Source organism: Trichogramma pretiosum, unplaced genomic scaffold, assembly GCF_000599845.2.
Source record: "Trichogramma pretiosum strain Unisexual culture from Peru unplaced genomic scaffold, Tpre_2.0 scaffold9, whole genome shotgun sequence".
NCBI lineage: Eukaryota > Metazoa > Arthropoda > Insecta > Hymenoptera > Trichogrammatidae > Trichogramma > Trichogramma pretiosum.
In genome coordinates this window covers 338,237-359,521 of record NW_019641697.1, presented here as the reverse complement: position 1 = coordinate 359,521, position 21,285 = coordinate 338,237, and the positions used below count along the sequence as shown (strand labels likewise).

The 21,285-nt window shown below is 36.2% G+C and overlaps 1 protein-coding gene across 1 annotated transcript; it reads right to left on the bottom strand.

Annotated features, from left to right (window-relative positions):
* Positions 1–12,257: 12,257 nt before the first annotated feature.
* LOC106651528 (zygotic gap protein knirps-like) lies at positions 12,258–20,478 on the bottom strand. The gene is made up of 3 exons (XM_014370056.2): positions 20,403–20,478; positions 16,218–16,295; positions 12,258–14,417 (listed from the first exon to the last, which is right to left on the bottom strand). Exons 2-3 carry the CDS (start codon positions 16,293–16,295, stop codon positions 13,194–13,196), a joined length of 1,302 nt encoding a protein of 433 aa, XP_014225542.1. The 5' UTR covers positions 20,403–20,478; the 3' UTR covers positions 12,258–13,193.
* Between the last annotated feature and the right edge of the window lie 807 nt (positions 20,479–21,285).

Here is a 21,285-nt window from a genome sequence, read left to right as displayed (position 1 = left end):
AAGGATGGGAGGTAAGTAAAAGATATAAAAGATGAAGCTGCGGCCGTAGGATGGTATACGTGAGCGAATCGATCGGATTTAGCGAGAGGAGTGCATTACATAGAGTAGCTGCACCTACGAGAATGTATGTGTATACGTGTGTGTGTGTGCTGCGTGTATTCCATATAGCTGGATGTGCACGCGAGTACAGTGGAATGAGCATATTTGCGCGAATGAAAGCATAGGCTATAGATGACCGAGCGGCCGGCAGATGAACGGATGAACCTGCAGGCGTGAGTTTCCCGCGTGTCAGAGTACCACACGTATATGCACAAGTGTGTATATGTGCGCTGCGTACATGGCTATAGCTCTGCCTCGGCTCGAGAGAGTACAAGTATAGATGCGCACAATATGCACGTACAGCTCATATGTGCAGCATCAGCAGCAGCGGGCTTATATGGTTGCACATACAAAGCACATACGCGAACGGGCAAAGAAGAAAAATAAGTAAAAGGTAAAAGAGAGGCGCAGAAGCGAGGCAGAAGGAGCAGCAGCTAAAGAACACGTGCAGGAAAAGAGGAGGCTGTATAGAATGGACTCAAGTGCTCGCGCGCGCGGAGCAGGTAGATGCTCGGGAATAAGGTGAACGTGAGCGTGTATAAAGTTGTGTGTGAGAATGTGTATATGTGCTTGCTCCGCGCTCGAAAGAGAGAGAGAGAGAGAGAGAGGGACGAGGCGAGTGTAGGTAGATATAGGTAGTATATATCGCGCGCGCTCCGAGTGAGAGAGTCGAAAGGCCAGCGAGAGGTCACCGGTCGTTCGTAGCCGCGCGCGCGCGCGCGCTGCTCAGCAAAAGTGCCATGCAGTGCAGTCCTCTCTCCCTCTCCCGTATTGGCCGCCTGCGCGACTCATCCGCGCGCCCAGTATTCGCGACTCGGGATCTTGCTCCTTGCCTCTCTCTCTCTCGCTCTCCTTCTCTCTCTCTCTCTTTCTCTCACTCGCAGCTCCTCGCAGCTCGCAGCTCGCAGTGTTCGCAGCACACACACATACTATAAGCCTCATGCAGCGAGAGAGAGAGCGCACGCACATGCACATGCACATGACTCGGGCGCGCGCGCGCGCGCACGGGTCACACGGCGCAAGCAGCTCTCTTCGAATATCTTATAAAATATGCCTCGGCCGCACTCACGCTCAATCCGGTCACTCGCGGGAGAAGCCAGTCGTGCGAGAGTGCGAGAGACTCGCTTGCTTCGGTCCGCACACACACACACACACACACACACACACACATGTACGCTCACTTATATACTCGAGCGCGCATATAACTGCTGCTGCTGCCGCTGGTAGAGATAGATGTAGAGGATACAAATACCTTCCGAGTGCAGCGAGAGCCTGCCTAGCTTTAGCAGCTCGCTCGATTCTCGCTCGCACATGTTGCAAATACCTATTACACATTGTGCGCATCGCAATGTACATTGCGTCGAGAGGATGCCCTCCTCTCCTCATTCTCAGGACTCGGGACGCGTCTCTTGGGCCAACGCTAGCCGATACGGAGCCTCGCTCCTATATATATATTCGTATATACTCGCACTGCAGGCGACTGGCCTCTGCTCCGGCCGCGAGCCGAGCATGAGCGCGCAAATGACTCGTGCGACTCTGACCTGTTCGCGCGCTCTCGACTCTTGCGCGCGCGCTAATGATCGCTATTATGCGCGCTCGGACCGATCCAATGATCCGCAGCCATAGGCTTCGCGTCCACCTATATGCGTGCCGAATCGACTCGACTCGTCGACGGGCCACGACTCGAGACTCGACCGGTAACGATCGATCGAATATATAGACCGATTCCGATGGCGATGAGGGAGCTACCGAATCGCTACCGAATCGCTACCGATCCGTATGGCCCAACGGGTCACAAACGAGTAGACTCGATGGACGAGCTCGGGGATCGGTAGCGATCGGTTGGAAGCGCTGAAACGAAAGCGCATACATCCGGCGGCGTAGGTAGCCGCATGAATACACTCGATGAATAATTCGCGAGTAAGCGAGTATAAGCAAGTATAAGCGAGCGCAGTTGCGGAATCTTATATAGCTCTCTCGAGCGAGCCTACGTATATAGGAGAGTAAAGCTAGCGGCAGCGAGTCGAGTCGCGCGGCGATCGGTGCGCACGGTGACATCGTCGACCACGGGGCATTGCTCCTCGCGGCAGCAGCAGCAGCAGCAGCAGCAGCAGCGGCAGCGCATCATCGAGCTGCAGGTGAAAAGGTTGCTGCGAGTCAGAGATCGAGGCGAGCTAAGCGCGGAGGATGCGAGTCGAGAGTCGAGCGTAGGCTTGGGATGCTGGGATGGGCCTGACCCATCTCCGCGCGGCGCATTGTGCTGCGCGCTCGCTATATACGCGAGTCGAGTGCATCGCTACGTCGCGCGCAGCACTCGGTGCCCGCGCGAGAGAGCAGAGCTGCTGCTGCTGCTCGATAGTCGCGAGAGCCTGCATATGCATCGCTGTCCCCCCCCCCCCCCCCCCCCCCCCCCCCNTCCCTCCCTCCTCCTGCTCCGAGTCGTCGTTCCGAGTCTATATACACCTTTTGTTTGAAGCTTTTCTAAGCGCTGTCCACTGCGTACCGTATAGCTTACGTCTTTCTCTCTCTCTCTCTCTCTCTTGGCTTATTGGCGCGCACTCGCATGCGTACATATACATATACTCGCTCGGCTCGCGCACATGTACAAAGCAACAATCACACCAACATATGCATTTGTATGTAATACTCGGGCTTATAGAAACGGACTACACGTACTGTGTATAACTACTCACGAGGCTCTCTCACGCGCGTCAGCACTCGCTCGCTGTGTATACGTTATGTAGCAAGCGAGCCAAGAGTCAGCGCGTCCCAGTCTCTCTCTCTCTCTCGCTCGCTCGCTAGCTGTCTTTTGCGCGCACGGAAAAAGCCTCGTACGATATCTGCACACTGCACTGCCTATATACATGTGTGTGTGTGTGTGTGCAAGTGTGTGGCTGTGGCTGTGTGCGAGAGAGAATGAGGCCCCTCGCTCTCTTCATCTACCTGCAGCCACGAACCCGTTTCAACTCGACCTAAGACCTCCGCTCTCTCTCTCTACTTGCTCTCTCTCTTTCTCTCTCGCGAACGAGCGAGCGAGCGCGCGCACGATAATCATTCCAAAGACACTCGAGAGAGCCTCGGCGGACGGCGGCCGCCAATAGTGCCGAGCACAGCGACGACGACGACGACCAAGAGCGTTATTCGCTCAAGCGCGCCGCCGCCGCCGCCGCTGCGCATCCTTGGTATCGCTCACATTTTCATATATGCATGAGACATTCCAAGCGCGCTCGCTTTAATGCGCACGTATAGGCCTCTCTGCGATGCGTCGATGACTTTAATGCCGTGATCTCGCTATGTGCAGCTCTCGATCCACTACACGACTCCGTTTCGCGGCTCTCTCGGCCGAGAGAGCAGCGCTTAAACTCCGCCTGTAATCCATTCGCATCGGCCGATGCGACGACCTCTGACCGTTTCGTATAGGCTCGCACGTTGCCGAGCTAGTCCGCGACGCCTCGTATCCAACGCCTCGTAATTCAACTCTGCCCGCCTGAGCTTCGTACGTTTACGCGAGAGAAGCAGCGACGCTCGAGAGCCGATTAGTGCAGCTTTTTTTCTTTTCCTCCTCGCGGCTGTACTTTCTTTCAACGAGCTAAAACTCCGGAGAAAGAGACGGACAATTGAATGACGACGCGAACCTGCGCATCGCTCTATGCGAGCATCTTCTGCATTTCCACTGTAGCGGATTTTCCTACGATACCCGCATTTTTCATCTCGCGTAAGCTCCGATCGAAGCGTCCGATTTCCTCGAGACGAGAACGCAATTTTTATCTTCGTTGTGCTTTACTCGACCGCACGACTATATTGCTATGCTTAATATTTTTCCTAATGCGAGTTATTCGCCAATATTTCGAAGATCGATTATTGAGCTTTCGTATTAAACGTGATTCTCGAACGACGTTAAACAACTCGCACCTATTTACGGCGTTTCGAGTCAAAAATACAACTTTATGCCTGTATTAAAGTTGTTACGCGGACTTTTATTTTCCGAAACAGCAAAAGCCGATTTTTACGCTTGCAATCCTTATTTTCTATCCGATCGAATCGTTTTCTTATTTTTCCATGTGTGCGAATAAATTTGAAAAATTAAGTAAAAGTTCACGGCGAAGTATTTTTATCGCTATTGCTATTGTAATCGAAAATATGTTGTCATCTTTTGTTTTCATACAACTGATTACACATTTTTAACCAACATCAAATGAATCAAAATGTATTTGGAATGATACAATATAGGAAGCCTAATTGTTTGATTTAATTTTACATGAACGTCATCGGTCACAAATTAAAGTTTTACCCAATAAAGGGAAAAGTACGAAAAAATTACAAAAAAAAGAGCTCGACTAACCAAAAGAGAAGAAGAGCAACAATAACAAAAGGTATGAAATTCATTCATTTCTTGTTCTTTCAACTCGAGCAGCCCATTCAGAATAATCTAGTAAAAATGAATCAAATGAAATTTCGTCAACATCGAAAAAAAGTTTCCTTGCTATTACCGATGTAATTGCTCGAGGGGTAAATTTTCAATTGATATTGGCGTAAAGTCTGCCAAGTCCGTCGTGGCGAATTATAAATCAGTTATAAGAAAACAGTAGTCAAATTTGCTGTCTGGCATCCTCCGTGCCCGAGAAGCAATCATACGAAATATGCGTTGCAATACATAAAGGACCGGTAACCCCATTAAATATACCAGTAGCCGCGTCCTGGGTCGAGATATGTTTCATACCAATAAAATGTGGTTTCTTCAGTTAAGCGGCTACAGAAGAGAAGAATGGCTATGTGTATAAGAATGCACGAGCGGCACGTTGTGTTAAATAATGGCATTGAAAATTGGTTCTACCTGTTTGTGCTCGAGCTACTGCACCATCATTACGTTAGATTCAGTACGGCCCAGAGCGATTATAGTACAAGACGGCATAGGCCTTCGCTGCTTTCTTTTCGATAACTCATTTTTCATCTCTTCCTTTTTTAACTCCTGGCGCCGTTTCAACAATCAATGCGGCACCGTTTTTTTTTCACCTCATCTTTAGTCCTTTTTTTTTTGAAATTTCAAACCCCGCAAATGGATATTACATTTTTCAACTTGAATTTTATTTTTAGTCTAATCGGACTAATTCAAGGATAATTATTTTCAACGCTTCAAACTAATTCTTCAATGACGGACAATTTTCATTTTCATCCCGGCTTCGGTATTATCCTCTCGCGTCTGAAAATTGCCCTAGCGAAAAAAGAAGCTTGCAGTTCTTTTTTTTTCAATTGCATGCAGGTTTTTTTTCTTCGCGTATATGCGAATGTTTCAATTCTTACAAGTTAGAGAATTAGGCAAACAAGTCACACCTGGAAGAGAGGCGAAAAACAACCTTTAACAATCGCGTATCCGGCTTTCATTGAATTTGCTTGGTCTCTCACTGACCTCGCTGAAATATTCACGCCAGAATAATTCATGAGATTTCGTCGCAAGAAAATTTAGTAAAGCCTCAAAGAACCTCTCCAAAGTTTGATACCGAATAATACAATATGATACTCACGATTGTCGATATATCATCAGCATCTTTGATTGTAAAAACCGCTGCAGACAAACGAAAGCTACGCATGTTGACTTTTTACCGAAGCATAGAGCATACGCTGTAATAAAAAAATAAAAATAAAAAAAAAACGGAAATCGTCTCGGGCACGTAGATCCGGTGCGCTTCTCCTTTGCATGCATTTAAAATCATCGATAAATAAAAAATTTAACAAAATATAGAATAATGCAAACATAGGATCTAATGTTTTTGCCAACTCTATTAATTTGCCAATGAACGATTGAAAATAAATAATTTCACAAACACATGAAATTAACTAAAAACCGTTTCGCGATGATATCCAATGTATACAAAAATGCAATGAAAAGTTGACTACCGCGTATTAGTTTCTACTTAATGCAGAAAAAGAGTAAAAGAAATAAAGAGGGAGAGAGAGAGAGAGAGAGAGAGAGAGAGAGAGAGTAAAACAGCAGTGCAGTGCAGATAGATAGATAGCTTTATGGAAGAAAGATTGAAGTAGTAGTAACCATTGCAGCGATTGTGACGAACTGCGAATACCTGTAGCCGAGAGTCCAGGCTGCGGCAAAAAGGAAATGGATTAAGATTACAGATTCTTCGCAGACTGCAATAAATCGCTTTGATTGTAGACACTCGGTCTCACATTTAAACTGCGAGAGCTCCCTCCGCGAGAACTGCACGTATTCGCGAGAGTTGCTTTTTTATCCTGAATCGTTGACTCGATGACTCGTGCGCTTGCTCGCTCGCTTACTCGCTCTCTCTCTCTCTCTCTCTCTCTCTCTCTCTCTCTCATACACACAAACTCATATTCCTTCTTCCACTATCTCATTCTTCGTCTCCCAGCGACATGCTGCATGCGTTTCTCTCTTCCTCCTTCACCTCCAAAGTTACATCTTAGCCAGCTTCGTCTCCTCATCCTCTCTTTTTCTCTCTTTCAATCTTTCTACAATTCTCTCACTTATTCTCTTCGCATAGCTTCTTCTTTGACTCTCTCTCTCTCTCTCTCGCTCTTTTCTCTGACGCACATCTTTTCTATCTCTGTCTCTGAGTTTCGAGTTGCTGTGACCTTTCTGAAGCGTAAAATAGATGCTGTTACAACGTGGCAGAGCTTTAGCTCGTATGTCGCGCAGGAAACAAAATTAATTCTCAATATTCCACTTTTCGCTTATTCAACTCGACATTGTTCATTTTACTGATATATTTTTGTTATGCATTTCAGCTGCGAATTTGAGGAAACGTACATTTCTTAAAAAATCGTAAAAATAATAAGCTCATAAAAATATAAGTAACTGTGACTTAATAATTTTATACTTTTTAATAACACATCAATTTAATAATAATATATATTCGTTCAAATTTACTAGATATTCATTGAATAATTTGAAATCAGATCATTCTCCAGATTGATCATTATATTATATTGTGTATAATAAATTGAACTGTCACGCGTATTGAAATAAATTCCGTTTTCTTAATTTCGGTTTTTTATAATACGAATTTATAAAACAGAGATGGCAGTGGTTTGATCATTTAAACATATTTATTAAAAGTCAATCCTTCACTTTCTCGTATTTAAATTAATTCTGATCTGATATTTCGAGAAATACTCTTAATTTTTTTCCACAGATTTTTGGAAGCAGTTACTTCATATATTTCTTTGCGTCCGCTCGCTATTGAGAGCGTTTCCGGAGAATTTTTATTCATTTTTATAAAACGGTTTTGCTTTTTTTCCTTAATCTGTGACACGAATTTGATGATAGTTAAATATCTCAGCTTGTGCCCGTGCGAAAAAAGTTTCTCTGGCATAAGCATTTACGATTCGTGTCTTGAGATGATGTACAGGACTAGTTCAATCGAAAGAATGTCGCTGAATTTTCAAGCTTACGTGCATAACTTATGGACGAATTTGCACGATAGCTAATTAATCAACGATGCGACGTAATTTTTTTCTATTTCGACAAAGCTTCGTTTAATTTATTCATTACTTCTATAAAAAGTTCAATATTAGAGTTTTTTGATAAAAAATAGCAGAAACAGTTTTTTGTTTAATATACAAGAATGCAAAGTTCAATCGTAACTTGACGAAACTATGCTGTATATCCTAATTTTTTAACTTTGCCAAAAAAAAACTCTTAAAATTTACGAGTGTAAAAATATTCATTTTTATGTAGTATTGTTTATCTTATTTCGTTGATGAAACTTTCGAAATTTCATAAAATCATTTAATTAAATGTTTTTTTTTTTATAAAAAGTATGTTATAAAAAGAATCATCAATTTATCCGCAGAAAATTTAAATGAAAAGTTTTGAATTTTACCCTATTAAACGTATTATTCGATTTTCAGTGCTCCATGCTCTCATAGACGCGCTAAAAAAATATCAGAGATACTTAATCCCGTTACAATAAGCACCTACATGAATGGAATAGCAAACTAGTCCAAATTGGACTGAATGAAATATTTGCTGGTACACTCATCCGTGTGAACTCCTGGCATCTTTCAATACTTATTTTTCAATTAATTGGGACGAGTTATTTAACAAAAAATAAACCCTCAAGCGTTTTTTATCTAATTTTGAATTGACGTATTGATTTTTAGAAAGAACCTTTTTATTTTCATCAAAATTTTTTCCAAGAAAAATTCGTCCGACTTTTGACAGTATAATTTGTGTTTTATTTATTTAGAGAATGTAACTTACCCTTTAGAAGAAAAATGTATCTAATTGATTTATCAATCACAGAAAATTTAAAAATATTTATATAAATGTAATGAAATCGACTTGGCGCGCAGGTGTTTTTGAAGACTCGTCATGAAATCACGTCGTAAGAAATAGTTGTACCTTTCAAACTAAAAAAAAAGATTTTGGATTTTTTCGAAAGTGTGCAATTTGTATTGACTAAGCAATATATCATTGATACGTGCGTCAAATTTTTAAATCAGCGGAAATCCTCGTTCCAATTTTTTTAGTTTCTTCATCTGATGATAAAAATCTGAAAAGAGTCATAACAAATGCAAATCGACCAAGAATCGATTTATATTTGAATTTATTGTTACTTACGTCTTCTGAGATATTTTTAAAATGTAATACAACACGGTGAAAATGTAGTTAGAAGTGATCATTTTTATTAAATCGAATCTTTTATTGCAAAGCTTAAAAAAATATTTCTTTATTCTTTTCTGATACCTACAAGTACTGGCCGCCTTTCAATAATATTATATTGATTTTTACATAAAATATTTACAAATTTATAGTATGACGCTTTTTAACAAGTATAAAATTTAATAAATGTTTATATTTACACTTACTTTAACATTATGCTTATATATTATTTATATTTATATATATATGTGTATAATATTTTGAAGATTACTGGCCTTTTGATTAATAAAATCACATTTTTGTCATTCGCCATAACAAATATTTATGAGAGATATAATCATACCTTACACGTATACTGTGTTGACTTCGATTCTGTCTAGTGGAATGCCGAAATTTCCGCTGCTTTATATGTTCCACTACACTGTTTCACCGGGCAGAATCGAAGTAAACCTAGTGTACATTAATATTTGAAATTTAAATAACGATCATTTTACTATTAAAACTATGACTGTATGATTACTTGAATTTTGAAAATTACGTACGTGGGGATAAAATATTTTTTTGCCCCAACCTTATAATTAAGAAGGTATCTATTTTATAAAAAATATAGATTTTTCGTTGTATAACTTCTCATTTTTGGTTACCCAAGTAATTAAATGTTTATAACCATTTGACGATGCCACAAATACTAGGTTTTATTAAAAAAATATGTTTGCATACTATCGAGAAGTCATACGTACTATATATAAATATACCGCAGTATAGCACATTTAGTTTCTTAATTGATGCACACCACTTTTTTCGTAAATTTTATATGCTTACATATAGTACACGTGACTGTAGAGAAATAAAAAAGTGGAGATCGTACTGTAAAAAAAGTACCTCAGAAATATACTGAGTGAGCTTATTTCAAAATACATGTATAAATTTTCTTTTAAAACATCATTAAAAATTTCTACATATGATTATTATTAGCTTTGTGGTAAGTGACATTTTATTCTTTAAGAATGATTTTCCAGCCATGTCGTTTGAATATAATTAATTATTCGAAAAATACTCAGGTTTTTGAATTGCAAGTAAATTATATTTTGGAAGTAATCAATATTTGCATTTGATTTATTCATTTCTTCTTACAACTTATGTAGAAAATTTTGATTAAATGTTAAGTTTTGTCTGAATTCCGAATTCCCTAAATTATGTAATTAATTTTTCTCAATGTAAATTTTGTCTCTAGTAACCCAGAAACTACAATATTTATTTGACAATAATAACCCCATTGTGTTACAATATTTTTCATTTTTAATCTGATTTACAATTTGAAATGCCTTACAGTATGATCTTGAATTATTTTTGAGCCAGTAAAGTGAAATTCAAGCCGATATTTGGCAAGGCTTTGTTTAAAAGTATGACAAGTTTCAGATTCAATATTTTCATGAAAAAGCAGAACAAATAAAATTGCAAATTTTAAAACTCTAATTAACGACCCTCATTTGAGTAAAACATCATTTTCTTGGCACTTGAAAAATTTTAATTTATATTTTATTATTAAATTGACTAGTTAAAAAAAGTGCAAGAATTTGAGTCATTTTTGTAAGAAAAAATAGTACCATCAAAACAACATATTAATGCAGTTAAAGTTTCATCCACATGTGTACTTGTTGCATTAGGTTTAGAGAATGCTTTTTTTTCATTGACTAATGATAAATTAAGTAGATCCGTTTTGCTGAAAGATTTAATATATAAACCTTTTTAATATGAATTTTTTTGTGCTATTGCTTGAAAAAGGAAAATTTTAAAAGTTGTTCGTAAACTATAACTTGAAAGAATTTCAGCTTATAATTTGATAATAATCCAAGTGATTTTAATTTTGCTTAACACAATAAATGCATCAAAATTAAAAAGTTCATAAGAAACATGCATTAAAAGGATAACATGCATCAAAATGTAATGGATATTAGTTACAAGTTATTCATATTTCAACTTCATGAAATCGTCTGAAGCTCTGACCGGTAATATGTATTACATTTTTCATAAATTCATCAATAATATTAAATATTGAATTAAAAAATTTTTGCTGAACGAAATACGACTGCATTGCTAAAAATACTTTTTCATGTATTCAATCAAAATTAATATATTCTTAAAGTATAAAACGAATTAAGTAAAATTTAAATAAAAGTTTTAAGAAAATTATTAAGCTAATAATGTTTTAAAGTTGTTAATGAACTATACAAAATTTTGGTTTCTACAGCACTTTACACTCGATAAAATTGAGATTATTATTAAGATAAAAAAATGTTGTTTTTTGAAAAAAGTATACTTTTTAATATTATCTATATCGAACTATTATTTACATTGTTCCTTTAAAAAATATACAAAATTAGAATTGTATTATTTTTTCCATGCATTTAAAAAACTTCGAATCATTATAATACTTTAAATGGAATAACTAACTCTTAGATAACAGCATTCAGTGATACTAATGCAAAATGATGTACACATGAACATGAATATTTTTTTTAGTTTGCTCAATTGACATTTATATTTATAAAAATAAATTATTAAAAATAATCAGATGAAAGTTTACTTCGAAAGATGAAGTATAATTCAAGGTCTCATAGGCACATTTGGATTTTTGGAGAAAATTTTTCTTTCCCTTTCCATTGCATTTGTTAAAACTCTAATGTTTTTCCCAAGTAATGTAACTTCTTTAGAACACCAATCGGGGGTAATCGGATTATTAGGACGCTTTTAACGAGTAGTTATATATAACAAATAGTACTTGCGAAAAGTAACGTAAGGCGAAAAAAGTGCTTAAGTGTTTGTGCAGGACAAGCTATGAACACGATCGGTTCGTCTGAGGTTTGCGTATGGAAACATTGATTTACTGAAAACATGTACGCTATCTGGGCGCTGTCACTCAATCGGTATGCTCTGAAAGTTACGATCAAAAACACGACTCACCAGGAAACGCGAAAGAAAAAAAATTAAATCCGAAAAGCATAACAAAAAGACTAAAAAAATTGATGGCACCAAAGTTAAAAATCAAAATTTTTAATTTAAAAAAAAATGCAATGTTCATAGAGTAAAATTCTTTCCAAAAATTGAATAAAAATAGTTTCGATTAATGATGCCTATTAGCCCTTTAAAGCATGAAGTTGTAAATGAATATAATACAAGTGAACTCACTTACGCCCTTTTTCACGTTCGAATCACCATAAAATAAAATAAATCAATGATGTTTAACTATTTTGAAATGATTTCTTCTTCTAACGAATATTATATTGATCAATAATTAAAAATTTGGAAAATACAAAGAGAATTTAATTTTTAACAACAGTAAACTAACTTTTTGTGATGATTATAACATTCAGTACCATAAAGATATATAGTGCAATATACTAATATTTCTGTTGTATTAAGAAAACCGAATAAAATTGAAATTTCATTGGAATAAAATTATTGCACCAATCCCAATAATAATTTTTTACTCATGCAATAATTATGATAACTAGTTGCAGCGTTTAAGTTGTTGAAATATTATGATTTTTATAAATAATAATATTTATAGCTAACAGTATCGCATAAATTAAAAATGTACTTGACTTTACCAAAAGGTGTTTAGCCTTTCAAAGATTATTAGATCGATTAGAAAATTAATAAATGATGATGTAATGAAATTTGAAATAAAAAGTTTAATCAGAGCTTTTCACATTGACAGTTCAATTGCACGCTATCACCACATGTGTTCTAATTGAAAACTAATTTAGCATAGCTTTATGATGTAAAGCCAATTTAAGACGAAAGGATTGTTCGAACTTGATCAAGTAATTTTGTTTACACTCTTGTCATAAAAATGTGTATTTAATGGTACTTTTTTGGCGCTTCTAATGTCCTTTCAATCTTTCTACGTTATTTTTTGACAGTCATATATGAACAAGGGTACTTATCAACATGCTTTCGTAGATTCTGTGACTAATTACGGTAGCAGATTCTATTCTTGGCTACATTTTATGTATAAACTCAAACTTTAATCTTGGTATGTTTCAATTTTTAATTATTAATCCAATATTAATTACGATAATATCAAATCGTAATTTGGTATTTAAAGGGACGCCATGGAAATAATATTTTTAATTCCACAACGTTTTCCAGCCTAAATTTTCCAGACTCTTCAAGTTGTAATTTGTCGATAACGTGAGTTAATACTTTTTTAATGAAAAGACAATTGAATGTAAATCTCCTATGAAAGATTTTCATAAATTAAAAAAAATATTCTAAGAAGTGCAGGATTCGGAGAGTTCATCGAAAAACAATTGTATGTATCTCGATGTTTTGTAATACCTTGAAAGGACCTGAAAAATTATAGACCACCCTTTTTTCTAAATATTTTATAAAACAATCAATTCTGAATGGTGTTTAGTGATTTGAGTTTTTGGTTGAAACAGTGATCAATTTTTCAAAGAGACACTTTCGTTGGTCTTTTTATGTCAAGACTGAGGTCAAGTGGATTACTTTTGACTGTGACAGAATCACTATTAGCAATAGTTTCACTATCGAGTTCAAGATCATTAGGACTGGAATTGTTTCGGACTTCAGCATTAGTTTTCTCATTGATTTCAGGTTTACTAGATCCATGGCAAGGCTTGAGCGGTCGAACACTTAAATCAATAGGCTCAACTTGCTCTACAGCGAGACCACCTGGATTTGGCGATGCAGGTATCAGGTCTCCACCTCGAAGCGAGTGATGCTTAGTTGCTGGGGTCACCAATTCGGACAACGGGTATACGAATTCTCGATCGTGTTGTGTTAAAAATTCAGAAGTCGTTAAAGTCACAGTGGCATTTATTTTCCTGGGGGGAAATGCAGATCTCGGTTCCGAAGTATTATCATGTTCACGAATTTGTCTATCGGTTGTTTTAGCTTTACTATCTTGTTCTTCGCTTTCGGCCGAAGAAGCTCCACTGTCACTGGGTGTTTCCGTAGCACGTTTATATACTGGCAAAAATGGTAAAGGTCTAAATATCTCGAGAGGCGATTCACTTTGTCCAAAATTCGCACCCGACAAAGAAAAAACACTTGTACTTGTTACGAATTCCTTGTAAGACATACTTGAAGGTGGTGTACTATTGCTATTGTGATGTGAAGTATTGATCAATGGTCCGACTGGTCGATCTTCTTCTTTTTGCCAACCTAAAAGTTTGAGTTGGTTTTGAAGAGTAAGTTCCTCGGGTGCCTGCACTTTAATTGATTCACAATTTTGCTGTTGACTTTGCTTCTGTATCATTGCAATATGAAATAAATGAGACTGTAACGCTTGCTCTTCTTGACTTTGTGAACTTTGCTCAGAGCTCTCTTTGCCTCCACCGTAAAGTAAACATTGCTGTGTTGGTGACTGCAAACCTGGAAGGTAGCTCGGCAGAAAGTTGGCGTTGAATGGCCCCGTATTTAGATTACTCGTCGATTGACTATTATTCGATTGTTCTTGTAGTAGGCAGTGAATTTTAAACCAATTAGAACGGCGTCCGTATCTTGAACCCGATTTGGACATACCGACCATAAGACACTTTCTCAAACGACAAGCCTTACATGCGGTGCGGTTTTTTTTATTAATAACACATATGCCACCATTTTTACATTCCGAAATGCTTCCAAGGTTGTTGTATGTTCTCCCGAAAAAAGACTGTAACAAAAATGCACATTTTCAAATTGTTATTGTTCAACCTCAAAATTCAAAATAAATCCATTGTATTCGTGTGAAAAGCTATCAGTTATTTATGCCAAAGAAATTATAGTGACTGTTTATCAGAAAACCCTAAAGCTAAAATTCCAAAATCAAATATTTATTCTTTCATACAGTGAAAAGTTTATATTTAAACGTGATGATTAGTTTTTTAAAGATGTGCGTTTTCGAAATCTATTTTTTGGCCTTAAATGTTTATCTGAAAATCCTACAGTGAAGAAATTCGCAATGATTTTTCAATAAAATATTTACAATATTTTTTGGAGAGGGCAGTTTTAAAACATGTTTATGGACTATGTAATTAGAATTGTTTCAATAATCGACGTGAATTTAATCACAAAAATTGTTCGTCGCAACATAAGACGCATTCACAAAAGTGGATTAAATACTGTCGCAAAATATGCTACAAAGAAAATGCCAATTCAGAAAAATTTTTTGTAAAAGTAATGAGTAAATTTTGTTCAAAATCACTTATTCTGAAATGGATTTTTTTCGTCGCCCGCTTTTAAGGATTATTTTTTTGGAGTCACCAACGATATAACAATGCATCGTAATACTCTTGTGAGAATATAAGAATGCATTACTCTCAGTGTTTAAGTATATTATTTTCGATGGCTACGAGGCCTAAAAATGCAACATATAATCGATGTCTCATTTGTAGATACTTTCCAGCCCTGTCCTGTGTCATCATCGCTCATGATGACATCGCACAATAGAGGCAACGCAAAATAGACTATAACTATTACTTTCACATAAAATATAAATGGAAAATTCATAATTTTTTGAAAACGGTGAGATGAAATTTCTAGATGATGGTCTCTTTAAACAATTTTTTTAATATGGGATAAAAATAATACTTTGAATCTTTCATGTATACAATTTTTCGCATAAATTATTCCAATCAATGCGAATTATGGACACAAAGAATTGAAATATCGCAAAATATGTACTTATTTGGAATATTGAAAACTTTACTTCTTTCCAGGTTGAGATTAATAATACAGATTTCAACGCGGGTTATATAAAAGGCTTTTGTATCAATATTACGTCGATTTAAAATAGATTACGTGTTAGAGACTGAAGGATCGAAAAGCCTCAAAGCACGAGTAAATATTGGCCGAGGCAGAGGTGAGGCTAATAAAAGCTCAGAGGCTTTATTTTTTCGCTTCAAAGGTGCGTTTACTATTTTTCATCACTGCGTGGAGAAAGTGCAACTTTCCTACACGGTAGGTGATCTTAAAAGCGAATTTTTATACGCTGTGAAGAAAAGTATACCCTTGCTACGCTCCCGGTGCGTAATGTACTATTTCATTAATCCCTCAGTAAAAATTAGCTTTTTCGTTTTGGCTGCAAGGCTGAAGGCAGTTCATTTCAGCTGGGGTAGCATGAAAATAGTATATTCCTGAATGGGTGCGGTTATGTACTTTCTTTAGAAAAACGGGAGAGCCATATTTACCCCAGTTGATAGTACTATTTTTTTCAGAGAAAGCCTAAAATTAGCGGCAAAGTTGCATATTTTAAGTTAGACTGGTAAAAAATTAATTTCGCGTGACTTCCCCTCCCCTTTCCCTCTCCCCTCTCCAAAATTAGAATAATATAGTAAAAGAGCTGAAAAATTAAATTTAATCCATCCCGCTTTTATCTTTAAAAGTTTATATCTATGGATTATTTTTCTTCTAAAGAGGACGCACGCATCTTGTGTAAATCAGTCAGTAGATTATATAATTATAGTTTTTTTACCTTACAACCTTCGCAGGTAAAAGCTCCGAAATGAAATCCTGCTGCTGGTTCACCACAAACTTTGCATTGTTGATTCATCTGCAAAACATCATTCCAAACTATTTAATAAATTTAACAAATTAAATAATAAAATAGGCAGGCACAAACGCAAATGGAGTCACCTCTATTAAAACGAGAGAATAGTAAATCTTATATTTCGTAATTTCAATAGTTTATATTGTAATAAGGCATCTTGTAAGAAGTAACGCATGGAACCCAAATCTTTATATTTTGGTCCAATAAAGAAATATAAAAATTAGAGTTAGGATTGCGAGAAAATATGTTTTTGCATATTAATTCCAACATAAGGTCAATTGATGAACTTATTTGACATTAAATTTTTCGTATTTTTCACCCTCAAAACATTACTAGCATAGCCAAGTATGTTAATCAAGTGACGGTACGGGTTATAGAGAAAATTATCTAACAGAGGGCAGGAACCAAATCAAACTCCTATTTGTATTATAGGAGTCTGGTTTCAAAAAAGTAGGTGCCAACTCGACGCATATCAGTAAATTGCTTTATTGAGTCGGGAAGTTATACAAGAGTGCAAGATTGAAATAGTTATTTATGCAACAATTGCCCAAAAGGCGTTTTGGGCACGAGTGAGCGGAAAAAGACACGAGTGTCGGCCAGCCGGTACGAGTGGGTTTTTTCCGCCCACTGTGCGCAAAAAGCTGGGCACGGGTTGCATACTAGTTATTTAATTTATAAAAGGTTTTTTAAAATTTTTCTGGCATATTTTTTATTCATTTTATTCGAAGCGTAAAGAAAACTGGTAATTTCCGAAAATAATCGACGACATATGGTTCCAGTGGCGTAATGAACTATTATAGCACTGCGTGGCATAAGTTCACATCTATGGCACGCTTTTCGGTGGCATAAGTCGCACATTCTGGCACCGCTGCGTTCGCATCACACTCGCATACGCTCGTGCGCTAACCTCACTTCGCGCTACCAGAAAGTGCGACTTATGCATCGGAAAAGGGGGCATAAATGTGAACTTTGCACAGTACTATAAAACGTTGTTCGATACTCGGGCCATAGGGGACACTTTTCGGCCCAGCTATTAGGACCCTCGCTGCGCTCGGGCCCTAAACTACGCCGTGCCAAAAAGTGTTACTTATGGCACTTGTATCGAAAATTACTATTACCACCCTATCAGGATAACCAGTAATTCTTTACAGCACGATGTATTATAAAATTCGTGCTCATCATAGTAGGTTAATACTTTGGGTATTTCTAAATCAAAGGAGCAGTAAAATAAAAATTTCCATTTTTTAAACTTTCAAGTTACCAATGAACCTCATTGTTTTCAATTCTGGCGAAACAGCTTCAGATGAAACTCACTCCACTCCTGAGTAAGTTTCATGTCGAGTTGAAAATTGGTAAAATAAGTCAGATAGAGTGAGTCTCACGAGAATCTCATTGCATACTTATCACAGTTTTGTGTTGAATTGAAAAAAAACGAATAATTAGTTACGCCATTATACGAGTTACATGCAGGTCAGCTCTTTATCAGGATATGAAAATACCATCTTTGAAAGCTTTATTTTTTGATATAACAAAATTTAATAAAAAAACGTTTTTCTTTGGGGTTCTCTCGTTCATATAATTAAATTAGCACTGAAACTCACAGATACATTTAGAATAGATATGTTTTTTACAAAAAGTTTATTTTTGAATTGAATAAAAAAAATTATTTCACACCCTGGAATGGGTACAATTTTGAGATTTATGTTTAACTTGTATTCGTCTATATCTAACATAACAGTTGATTGTAACTTTCAAATGAATTTTTCTTACGCCTTTTCAGTTCCATTGAAATTATAATGTTTTGTCAATTATCCAATAACAACTTCTATGCTAACTGGAACAATAATTTTGTTTCAATCAAACATTCAATGTATAAAAATTTCTTTAAAGGCAAAAAATACAAGGTACTCTACTATAATTACAAAAAGATAATTCGTGACTATAAAATAAATGATAACGAATGTACATGTGCATAACAAAGAGCTACTTATTTATTAGTTACACGATAAAGATTTATTGATTTGATTATAATAATCTTTTTAGTAATTAATATTTTTCATGACGCATTTGAATAACTAATGTAGATTTTATTTCTAAGGGTTAAAAACTTTAAGGGAGCTTAACAAAAAAAAAAGAAATTTATTTAAAGAATTTTTCTTTCTCTTTCCATAAAATGTTTTAAAATTTCAAAAAAAATGATTTGATATTGAGATACAGCAATTTCGGGGAGCCTTTATCTTATACTTTGGTGTTACATTTTTTGTCTTTTGCATTTTTGCAGCTACAGCACCAGGGTCGCATACACTTCTTCAAAACATGAATGATTATAGCCAGGACCTTGGACGAGGTGATTGGAGCCACAGGTAGCTTTCAATCAGAAGATTCATGACGGAGATAACAAAAAAAAAACAACTTAAATTAAAAAAAATGATGCTTTAGTGAATGCAGAGTACACTACGGGTCCAATCACCTTGCCCGACATCCTGGTCATAACCATTCGTGTTCTGAAGAAATTTAGGTGACCCTGGTGCAGTAGCTTCCCCAGTTCGCTCTGAAAGTTACGAAAAGTGAGGTGCAATTTTGAAAAACGTAAAACGCTAGAAAAAAGTAGAAAAAATTTAACACGCAAAGTATACAAAAAAGGTTCACATAAATGGTTGTATCTGTGTAAAAAATAAACATTTTCGGATTTTAACAACGTTATGGAAAAAGAGAGAAACATTTTTTTCCAAAAATTGAATAACATTTGTTGATCCGTCAACTTGAACTTTATGACTTAGATTTTGTTTGAGTCTGATCGATACTATAATGATGAATCATTGATTGATTTTTGAGTTGTTTAAGTAACCCATATATTCATTGTAAATAATTTTTAATCGTGTTAAAGCCAGTAAAAGACCATAAAAAGTCTAGTCTACAGTTTTTATTTTTAAAGTAAAATTTTTACGCGAAGGAGAAGAAAATTTGATTGTTTTTTATTTATTTTTGAGAGATAGTCTATGACAATTGTTTTTAAAATAATTTTGTCATCATTATAAATAATTAAAATTGATTCTAATAATCATAGTAATGATGGTAATGTTGATTGTAATACAGAGTTAAGTTAAGAATAGTAAATTTGATTGCAAGGAAACGATTACAGACTATAAAGGAGCAAACATAAAAAATCCAATGAAAGGACAAAAAGACTCATAATTGATTTGAAAGCTTCAATTAACCGTGATTTTGGGGACATTCCTGATAAGACAGGACTAATTTTGATTATGTATTTATAGATATCGATGCAAGACTGCGTATTGTACGGGCACTAATAAGATGGGATGCAAGTTTTTTTAATACCACAGGTGGATGGCACTAAATTGGAAAACTGGAGACTTTTAGACACTCATATCGGAGATTATTATTGTTAAAAATCTGGAAAACTTTAAGTTGTGGAAAATTCTGATAGCCTTGATCTAAATCGTTTGAATAGAAACAAAATAGTTCTAAATGTTTAAACAAGTCTCATAAAGTTTGTTCCATGATTTATAAAGCTACTGCGAGAAAATCGAAATGCTCATGGCTGACCACATATCATTCATACGTCAATGGGGTTCCCATTCAGAGGAAAAAATAGGGTGAGCGCGGTTTATTTAGTGTTCAGTTGGGTAAAAATTCGATACAATCGTCAGATGCTGTATGAGATGGTGCTCTTCGCTGGAGCATTTTTTGGCAGGCCACCAAGCCCCCTCTACAATTAAAAGTGATTACTCACCACTTCTCCCACAATAATGTCAATAATATGTTATAATAAAAACAATACTGTATATCATAATAATGTTAATAATGTAAATTATAATTTTATTATTTCCAGCGTGACGATTGCACAAGATAAAAGTTGATTTTCGTATGAAAAGTAGCATGAACAGATGTTTTAAAATACATTTTTCATTGCAATTCTAAAATCTACTTATTAAATGAAAAATTGTTTGGAAAATATATGAATAATATTATGTTTTTCAGAATCTAAAATGATTCAAGAGGTTATCAAGAGTTTGCTAACTTACATTGTGTAAAAATGATCAGTAATAAGACTAACTATGTATTCACGAATTCAATATTTTAACTCACCTTAAAATAATATTTGTAGTTAAATTTATTTAAAAATTGAAATGACTATTCACTGTTTTTAGTTTAGGTCACTGAATGTACAATTATCACAACACGTTTTTATTTAGTGGTCATCTCAATAAAAACTGATCGTCAGTTATGAGATTCATTGAATCCTTATTTTGATGCATGATTAATTACCAATTCTTATAGTGCCTGTGGAGAGCACTGAGCACTTGAGTTATAACTTAAAAATTCACTTTCACCAAATGACTTCGGTGCATGCCGTACACAATCACATGCTAAACTAATAAACGAATCGTAATAAATGCATAAAACCCCAAAAGGTGGGAATTATTTTAGAGAGACATGACGCGAGTAGCCGGTGCGACCGCGTCAATGAACAAGAAACAACTGATGCTCGGCGAACGTCGACCTGTTTGCGACCAAGAGGCAAGGTGACCGGCCACCGATTTTCAGTATTCTCATGCTAACTCTCGGCGCTTGCCCTTCCTCTGCTCGTTCTATAAACGCTTGAATCGTAGCATTGGTGGGAATTCTCAACGCTCTGCCAATGCACCACACTTGTCGGGGCGGAGCCTCCCACGGAACCGCCTATAATGTTGCTCTATCCAGTAAAATTAAACGAAAATCAACCCTTCATTTTATTAATATTTCTCCGGATATTTTCATCGTTTCTAAAACCCACACTGACACAGTTAAAAAGAGTTTTCGCGGTCCTCTTTGTGGAAAATTAGATATAGAATGCTGAATCATTTACATTTATCATGCTACGATTCTTTTGATTTTCAATGTTAATTTTATTGCAGGCAGTTGAAGATCGTTCGGAAGAAAACATTTTACTCGTCCAGATTGAAGTCGAAGGTTCAACAATTTTTTCAAA